Genomic DNA, 9,153 nt, shown 5'->3' with positions numbered 1-9,153 from the left:
ACGGATCATTTTCTTCGCATGCAATCACGCTTCAAATAGCTAAAAGATCGAAATTTATTTCGTTTCAGACCCATTGAGATGGAAGCTTCGGAAGAACCTGTTTATGATCTGAAAGACCATCCTGATTTCCGATACCGGCCGTCCTCGATTGTGATTCGGGTGGCCAATTTTGAGCCCTCTCAATCGAAGAAGGGGTGTGGGGGCCAGGTCCTCGATAACCTCACTTCTGGCAAAGTTAGTGTGTGGAGCGTGATTGTCGGTTTTGAACAGGTTTGTTTATTCATGCCCGACTCATGGTTTGGTTCGTTTTGCAGGTTCAGGTTTGGTGGGCGGATGATAGTGTGTCAGAATGTTGGCCTCAGGATCTCTACAAAATTGGCGAATATGACAGTGACGATGAAGGAGGGCTTTGGAGTGGAGATGCTGATGATTGGCTGAATGATGATTTGGAGGATGGGGACGAGAGTGTCTCTTCCTGGGAGACCTTATCCGAGACCTCCGAACCTGGAGATGTGTACGCGTATATTGAGTTGAATGCGTTGAAAGCTTGGAGTCAATGCTTGGAGCTCATGTGTTTTTAAAACTCGTTTTTCAGAGAAGTTGAGGATGACGAGGATCCGGCAAATTTACGTCCCAAGTTGGCAGCTAACATCGAAAAGGCGCGAATCGCCATGACCCGTTTGGAAGAGATATTCCAAGAGAATCCCAATTTGCAGACCAATTGTGTTATGAAGCAGTTGTTGGATGTCTTCATAGATTGCAGGTGCTGGAAATTTGACAAAGAGCACGAGAAGCTTTGCAAACAGCATTCACCAAAGTATTCCCTTTATCGGGCTATTTGTGCGCAGGTACTTAGACCGATTAATGGGCACCTCTTTCTTCCACGAAAACAATTTTGAGGGGCTTTTGGAAAAGATTCGAGATCGTGGTAAAGTGGGCTCTTACCAGCAGCAGGTCAATGCACAAATGCGGAGATTATTCGGTAAGTGAATCAATCCTTCCTGAGTGAAACCTTCTCGCAATAAAAGCCTAGATTACTCAACTAGATCGCTCGCCCAGCAACTTGAAAACAATGGGTGTTCCCACCGACAAGAGTGGAAATGCTTCGAATCTTGAATTAGCCTCTACGTCAAGTACAGACGCAAAAGATCGGGAAAGTTTTAACGAAGAGAACCAACCAAGCCAAGAGAGCGTAGATCAAATCGCTGAGAAATTGAGCGAGGCTTCTCTCTTAGCTACCAATTTGGTGCCCACGGACATTAATGACGACCTGGATTGGGTGGATGACCAACAAATGTGTGCCAAGTTGTGCTCACTCATGAAGGCTCAATTGGTCAAAGCCCATGATGAAGTTGTCGAACGATACGGGGGCCAAGGGGCCATTTTCACGCAGGAAGATCTTAAGGAATCGCCCGGAGAGGCCGAAGATGACCTCGAAGGAATTATGATTCAGATCCTCAGCTCGGCCCGAGAATCACTCAACGACAAATTGGCCGAGATATCCTCGGTTCTCGGGCGATGTGATGAGAAATGCCAGAAACTCGAGGAAAGCCAATCCTCTGCAACTGACACCGAAGTAGCCCCTCCCCCTCCCAAAGGAGTGTCTTCTCAGGTACTAACTGACTAACAAGACGGACGATAAGTTACTTGGCAATGAACGATGAGTGATAACTTGGTCTCTATGCCTGATAGGAAATTGCTCAAGCACTCTATGGGACTACGACTAAATCGCAATTAGATACGTCCAAAGCCGCCAGTGAGATTTTGAACACCAACGAAGACGATGATGGTCAAGGCTCAGAAGAAGGTGTGACAGATCTTCCTCCGTTTTTGTTGTGTCATCATCACAACATGCCATTGTCCTTAATTTCAGTGTTCAGTATCGAGGAGAGTGCTCCCGGCAATCACAAGTTCAAGCTGTCCTTGTTCCAACCGATTGATCCCAAAAACTTCATCAAGTTCGTCCGAAAAGAGGTGAATCTCTTGAAGACCAACCTACCCGAAGGCATTTTTGTCAAAGCATTCGAAGATAGAATGGTGAGCGCGTAACTTAAAATGTCAAACAAATCGTTGTGGAGTCTTTAAGTTATTCTTTTCGCTCCAGGACTTGTACTCCGTGATGATAAAAGGACCGCAGAACACGCCATACGAAGATGGACTTTTTTTCTTCGACTTCCAACTCACCGCTGATTATCCAAAGGTAAAACAATGAACTGTCAATTGACCCGTGCTAGTAACTGAGCACTAATGATGACCTGATCTTTTCAGACACCCCCGGTGTGCCATTACATAAGCTATTGCTCAGATCGCCTCAATCCCAATCTATACGAGGACGGTAAAGTGTGCGTTAGTCTCTTGGGAACATGGAGTGGAAAAGGAACCGAGACCTGGTCTCCGAACTCCAATATGCTCCAACTCCTGGTCTCCATTCAGGGTGAGTTGAAAGGGACAATGGTTTGACATCTTTATCTCCATAAGAACGTGGTTTGACAGGGCTTAGTGGGGCGAACGTATAAAAAGCCATGTCCAATTTCAGGCCTGATTTTGGTGAGCGAACCGTATTTCAACGAAGCCGGATATGAGCGCCAGAAAGGCTCTCAACAAGGGACCGAGAACTCGCGGATGTACAATGAGATGGTAGTGCTCAAGCTTATTCAAAGTATGACCAAGCTCATTCAGAACCCACCACCCGTTTTCAAGAGCAATGTTCACGAGCATTTCGAAAAGAACGGGCAAAGGTAAACCTTAATAGGATCTTACAGATTCTAATAAGTAACAGAACGATACTAGTCGATGGTTTTTCTCGATTTTGTCTAGATTCATCACAAGAGTGGAGGAATGGCTGAACCAATCGTTGACTCATCATGAGCCGAATAAAGGAGTACGAGAACAGCCGGTTGGGAGAAAGCCCGATTTTCCGTTGATCCCGACTTCCAAAGGGTTCTGCATTTCGGTTTCAAAAGCTGTGAGCAAATTCAAAGAAGTCCTGAGCCAGGTCAAAGGTGACAACTCTGATTCAAAGCCGGAGCAATCCTGATACGATGATAACCGGAACTAGTGTTTTTTTGCATGTGTGAAACAGGGCTTTATATCTGAATCGTTATGGAAAATAGACAACACGAGCATATTTCAAACAAACCAATCGAGTAGATTACTAGGTATGTCATGGAAAGTAAAAAAAGCGGTCTCTGTATGTAAGAAAAGAAGTGGAGATAAGGTACACTAAAGAATAAGGTCTTTCTGATCCCTAGTGTTTGATTTTCGCATGTTAACTTCCATTACCATTTATTAGAATATTTAGAAATTAACTTAGCGAAAAGCATAAAAACTATTCAATCCTATAACACGACCTCCCAAGAGACTATTCGGTGACTAATAAGAGTTTGAAATAAAAAAATCAATGATAATTGGTATCAATCTTTCTTGGGCACAATGCCGTGTTCTTGGAGAACAGTAAGATGTTGGATTAATGAAATCGCCATTTTCTCAAGAGAATGAATGAAATCTGAAAAACAGCAACATTCCTAAAAGTTTCGTTCATTGAGGCTTAACTCTAATTCTTTGAAGGCACGTTTTGGACTCGCTGAGCGCTAACAATTACATTACCCTACTGTTGGGATCAATCTGCCTGCGCCCCAACTTTCAACCCAGTACTGCCAAATTTGATCCCAGTTTGGCTGTTTGGGTCAGAAAATGCGACTACAATTGACCTGAAAACAACAGACTGGGATCAGCATTGGTAGTGCTGGTGTGAAAGCTCGAGTCACAGGCAGATTGATCTCATCAGTACATCACCAAAGAAAAAAGCAAAAACAGTGACATTGACTTCATGAATTTTTTTCGGCAGTTTCAGGTAAATGATGCAGACTTGGTACCCGTGGTCGATGGTTGACCATCCGTGGCCTACAGCCTTCACTATCACCCATTGGACCTTAAATTTGGTCTAGCATCTCGCTTCGTTTCTGTCTCAGGCTGAAGTTACGGTTGGCGCGGGCGTAGGAACAATAACCGAGGACAGTTTTCTTTCCGTTCCTTTCTGCCACGAGGGCAACTTCACCTAACCTAGATGGAACCCAACCCTACCAACCGGGGAAGTGTATTTACATTGTAATGTGGACAAAGACGGCTTATTTTTTTTGTAGGTAAAGTTTATTGAGAACTAAGCACAAAAGTGGGTTGTTCGAAGTTTGGTTTGGGGGCGAGTCGGTGTCCTTTTCACAATAGATCAGACTTCACTAATTCAGAAATTCCTGTAAAGAAAAAAGATAAATTAGATACCAAAATTGAACTGACTTCATTTGTGGTTTATATTCCACAGATATCAGTGAGGGCAAGTTTGTAATTCACGATGCGTTAATACAATTGTATATTATGACTCATCATAAAAAGTTCAACCTAGTAGAGTAATATCTGCTCTACTCACCCTAAATATGCAGTTTGTTGCAGTCCCGTCTTTTTCAGCGCTTCACAATCTAGAAAATAAATGATACTGTTAGATTTGATTCCGAAACAATTGTCACAAACAAGAAGTTTTAAAATGTTCAGGTGTCAAAAAGTAATCACGTAGTTTCATAACCCAATGCTCAAAGTGTTTTCATCACAGAATGAAGAAATATTCGAATAAGATGTATTCATGGAACTTACCTAGTCACTAATCAAGTCTGATGGGTTCGTTAGCAATCTGTAACCAAATTAGACGGCATTACTAAAGCTCATTTCAAGCGTGATTCTTGGAAATAACAAATAAAAGTTTGAAATATGGTCTTCAATATGCAGCTGGGAGGACAATTGAACTACATCTTTCCAGGGATGAAAGAGACTTGTTGATCTGGCATCTCTATTAACACGGCTAGGCCAAACATTGATCCTCCGTGGGGTGAGAGTGCACACAGAAAAAGAAGAAAATCTCACCTGAATAAGCTGGGTTCGAAGATGCCCGAGGTATTAGATTTTCCCAACGACCTGAAATGAAAGAATGCTTTACTTTGTACTAGACGGCCAATTCACAGGTTTAACTTACCCATGGTCGCCATCAAGGCTAATTCAAACTAGCGAAACTAAACGGACTAAACTAATCAGACGAGAGTATAAGGAGGTCATAAAATAGTGTATTCGATGTTGGGGTACACTGTCTTCGACACGACGGCCAATCTAGTATTGCTTGACCTCTTGGCGTTGAGCGCCCAAGGGTTTGTGGTTCTTGGACAAGTATTCGGAGAATTCTTGATAGGGCGACTTGGTGAACAAGGTTTCCTTCCACAAATCCGGAGTCAAGTAGGAGTAGGTCTTCGCGATGGCGGCATAAGTAGCCTTGGCTATAAAGGAGAACAAAATTGTCAAAAACCAGCGCTGCTAAAACCAACTTCATTAAGGAGTTGAGAGGCATGTCGCCCACATGGTTTGTTTTTCCGGTCACAGTCGACTAGCGACTACGGAAATTTCAGGAATATATGGCCGCTCCAGTTGGTCCACATGCTCCGAAGAGCCAGAACCCACTGGAGTTACTCTTCGATCCGGTCACCCAAGAATATACTGCATTCATTAGGCAGCTCCGCGGCAACACAGGGACTCGTCTTCAACATTAAACCTCGAGAGGCAACGGAGGACTCGTCCCACGGTTCGAACACATGTCTCATAAGCCTGCCTGGAACTTGATCCGGATTCTTACCGAAATTGCCCAGAGTCCCGGTGGAGCCTCGAGCCGAAGTGTAGCAATCGTCAATACCGGCCATTTGCAACAGCTTCTTGGGCACAGGAGCAGACACGATGTCCGTTCCGCGGGGCGCCGGAATTAGTCGCACCAAAATGGAACCGCACTTGCCGGTCACCTTGCAGGGCACGGTGTGGGGTTTGCCGATCTTGTTACCCCAGAAACCGCGACGCACGGGCACGATGGACAACTTGGCCAGGATGATGGCGCCTCGAATGGCCGTGGCCACCTCCTTCGAGCACTTGACGCCCAAACCCACGTGACCATTGTAATCGCCAATGGCCACGAAAGCCTTGAAGCGGGTCCTTTGTCCGGCACGCGTTTGCTTCTGCACGGGCATGATCTTCAATACCTCGTCCTTCAAGGCCGGGCCCAAGAAGAAGTCGATAATTTCGAACTCCTAAGACAAATGGGATGAGAACATCAATGTCGGCAGGAATCTTCATGTTCGAAGTGAAAGATCTGATCAACTACTATTCAGGACACGGAGTAACTTCATATGATATGTTTCAGAAGACCGTCGTGTAAAGATCTCATCCTTAAAGCCCCAAATCCCCAATCAACCCCAAGGATCAATGACTCACTTTGATGGGCAAAGAGAACAGATAGATCTCTTCCAAGGACTTGATCTTGGCATCCTTCACCAAACGGCCCAACTTGGTCACGGGCACCCAATCCTTCTCTTCCTTGCCGCGTCCTCCTCGGCCGCCACGACCACGCCCACGACCCCGTCCACGATCGCCACCGCGTCCACGGCCACGACCGCGGTCACCGAAACCGCCACGGAAACCTCCTCGATCACCGGCTGGAGCTGCGTCCGCCATTCTAGAAAGGGAACGCATTAGTCAAAATGGGCCTGACCATTTCCCAGAGTCGCCCGGCCCTTGGCCCGGAGGCGGAGCCCGTTCACTCATGCCCCCATAGTGGCACTAGGGTGCGGAGCAACGACAGGGCTAACACTTTCTCGGTTTAAGCGAGGGATGACCTCGATGAAGGCAGATTTTCAGGACTGGAAGGTGGACTTACATGTTCGTTTCTAATGATAGCGAACGGAAGAAGAAAGAAGCTAGACTAGACTTCAGCTGAATATGACTCTATCCGCTGGCCTCTACTTGACCACGGAAGTTATTGCACTATAGGAGGGAACAATGTTAGCAGTTCCTAAGATGAGATGCTTTTTTGTATCAATTTATGCTATAGAATTAAATTTCAGAGATAATTGGCTGTCATTCAATAGTTTACATGCTTAATATAAGAGTCAAATGGTCTTTTTAAAAGTTTACGACCTCCTGAAAAGAATGCCAATGGTTTGGCTCGAGTGGGGTGATCGGGCGCGCTCGAGTCACTGCGCTACATTCTAACGACAGGAAATAGAAACCTCGCGTGGAGTGAAGCGAGGAGGTCTAACGGAAGTTGTGTTGAAGGACCATGTGGTCCGAGTAGGTCTTTAAGAAATAGAATATAGAAGACGACAAAATGTGAACTCACCAATTAGGATGGGAGTAAATTGGCTGTTTGGATCAGTCTTTTAAAGACACCGGACTTTTGGATAAAAATCGCAAAATTCTTTCATGTGTTCTAAGCAATGCCGTAAAACAGTACATTTCTAAACGTGCTCGGTTATATAAGTTGGTTTCTTAGAGGATCAATCATACGTACATATTGCGACAGCTTTGTCCAGATTATTGGTATAAGTTTGCAAGTACGGAATTTCCTGGGCCTCCCTTACGCTTCTATGGCCACGTCCTTATCTCAGGCCCGATTTGAAGCATTTTTCTTTTTTTTATTGGTTTGGTTTTTCACGGGCCTTTCTAACCGCTACAGGGAATGTAATCCCCAGTAATATTAAAATGAAAGGTTATAATTCGTCTTTTTATTACCTTTCAATATTTATATAGTACTTGGTCTACCAACGAGTTCCAGTTGGCAGCCTGAGCTAGTCCTTGAATATACGGTTGATATGGAATGCTATCTAAAAGTTTGTCCAAGTCTGACTTGAAAGATGCAACTAGATCAACAAGGCCTACCTACGTATTCCCTACGAATACGTGAGGGAAGAAAATTAAACAATGAAGGAGCCCGAGAAAGAAGAGATGTGGACTTCATTGTTCGAACTAGCCTGGAGTCTCGAGGCCTGGGCTTGGAGGTGCTCTCAAAACGCACATTAGGATTCTACGGTGACTAGAAGTGACCCTAAATCCTGTGTAAAGAAATTGAAGCCCAGGATTGTTTACGTGAATGTTTTTTCTAGAAACATCAAACAAATGGTTGTGAGTGTTAGCACTCAAATTCACTCAAAGTCTTGGGTTTGCTTCCCATCCAGCACATTATTGTTGGTTGAGGCCGCTTTTATTGCTTACGCACGGTATTGGCAATTCCAGGGTTTGAAGTAGCGCGTTACTTTTCTGAAAAAGCAACGAGATCGGAACGTGCTTTTTAGCCTTCCCGTTACCGTTACTTTCTTCTCTACTTAGCGAGCGTTCTTTTTTTTTTAATTCCCTCTCAAATGCAATGACTTACTTACCACTGATGGGATCAAATGAATAATCACAGAAGTCATTCGTTTCACGTCATGTTTACTAAACGTTAAAAAATCGCATATGCGTTTTTTCGCAGTTTCGGATCAACTTTTTTCTGCAAAAGTAAGGGGTAACGGTAACGCGTTACTTTTTCTAAAAAGTATCATGTAGACTTTGCCAAGCGAATCACTCCTCTGTTTGCCTCCTAGATCGATGTTGCTCAGGGCGGCTTTGTAAAACCGAGATTGACTCCGGTTGAAGGATTGAAGTATGTAGGGCTAGTGTTGGGCGGGTTTTTGGTGTATGAGTCTTTTTGTTTTACTTGAGTGCAGTGAAAGACCGGCAATCTCGGTTTTTCATCCTATTGCTATTCGGACATTTAGGCAAGCGCCGGTACCAGCAAACAAACTTGCCTGCCAATGCCAGTGATGCAAAATTAGGGTTTCAAACTAGTTTTAACGAAGCTGGCCTTTCCTCACTTAGCAATGTGACACAGGGGTCAGCTTCTCAGAAACATATTTGAAACCCCGAACTTGCATCACTGACAATGGTAGCAGCAAACAAACGAACCTTCCAAAGCTTGCCTAAACGTCCCCATTGTGGAAACTTTCGCAATTTGGTATGATGTGATCGTCGCTCAAACTATATGGTCGTTACATGTCTTCCATTTTTGGGTCAGCTGCCACTCTCTCGACATGTAGCTGCTGTAAGTAGAAACGTTGCCAACACATTTTGTAACATCCCCCGATAGCCGTAAACGAACGGTGAGTGTGACTCCACGTTGATTTTTGTCTGTCGTGAGTTCGAATCTCGATGAGCGGAATCTTTTTTTTTTTTTCTTTGCAAAATTAAGCTCTAATCTGCCGCTTTTTTCGGGACTATGGTCGTTACATGTCTTCCATTTTTGGGTCAGCTGCCACTCTC

The 9,153-nt window shown here is 44.5% G+C and overlaps 2 protein-coding genes and 1 long non-coding RNA gene across 3 annotated transcripts in view; 1 reads left to right on the top strand and 2 right to left on the bottom strand.

The window, feature by feature from the left end:
- Positions 1–3,138, top strand: part of LOC131889180 ((E3-independent) E2 ubiquitin-conjugating enzyme UBE2O-like) — a gene marked incomplete in the record, with an annotated part of 5,957 nt that extends 2,819 nt beyond the window's left edge. The window contains 10 exon segments of the mRNA XM_059238247.1: positions 315–514; positions 596–763; positions 849–982; positions 1,047–1,612; positions 1,693–1,807; positions 1,874–2,037; positions 2,105–2,200; positions 2,269–2,434; positions 2,537–2,738; positions 2,818–3,138. Of these exon segments, the coding sequence (XP_059094230.1) occupies positions 315–514; positions 596–763; positions 849–982; positions 1,047–1,612; positions 1,693–1,807; positions 1,874–2,037; positions 2,105–2,200; positions 2,269–2,434; positions 2,537–2,738; positions 2,818–3,037 (2,031 nt within the window).
- Positions 3,139–3,933: 795 nt separating this feature from the next.
- LOC131880122 (uncharacterized) lies at positions 3,934–4,905 on the bottom strand. The gene is made up of 3 exons (XR_009373237.1): positions 4,645–4,905; positions 4,424–4,472; positions 3,934–4,250 (listed from the first exon to the last, which is right to left on the bottom strand). It is a non-coding gene; the product is annotated as an uncharacterized LOC131880122 (long non-coding RNA).
- A 183-nt stretch (positions 4,906–5,088) lies between these two features.
- LOC131879931 (small ribosomal subunit protein uS5) lies at positions 5,089–6,870 on the bottom strand. Its single transcript, XM_059226452.1, has 4 exons — positions 6,737–6,870; positions 6,295–6,535; positions 5,669–6,110; positions 5,089–5,315 (listed from the first exon to the last, which is right to left on the bottom strand). The coding sequence occupies exons 2-4, from the start codon at positions 6,532–6,534 to the stop codon at positions 5,152–5,154; spliced, it is 846 nt and encodes a 281-aa protein (XP_059082435.1). The 5' UTR covers position 6,535; positions 6,737–6,870; the 3' UTR covers positions 5,089–5,151.
- Between the last annotated feature and the right edge of the window lie 2,283 nt (positions 6,871–9,153).

Source organism: Tigriopus californicus, chromosome 1 (assembly GCF_007210705.1).
Source record: "Tigriopus californicus strain San Diego chromosome 1, Tcal_SD_v2.1, whole genome shotgun sequence".
NCBI classification, from domain to species: domain Eukaryota; kingdom Metazoa; phylum Arthropoda; class Copepoda; order Harpacticoida; family Harpacticidae; genus Tigriopus; species Tigriopus californicus.
This window is presented reverse-complemented; position numbering and strand designations above follow the sequence as displayed.

Coding starts and splice junctions, on each gene's coding strand:
- LOC131879931 (XM_059226452.1), bottom strand. CDS start 6,534: ATGGCGGACGCAGCTCCAGCCGGTGATCGAGGAGGTTTCCGTGGCGGT. Junction 6,111..6,294: donor TGTTCTCTTTGCCCATCAAA/GTGAGTCATTGA, acceptor CATTTGTCTTAG/GAGTTCGAAATTATCGACTT. Junction 5,316..5,668: donor CGGGACTCTGGGCAATTTCG/GTAAGAATCCGG, acceptor TCTCCTTTATAG/CCAAGGCTACTTATGCCGCC.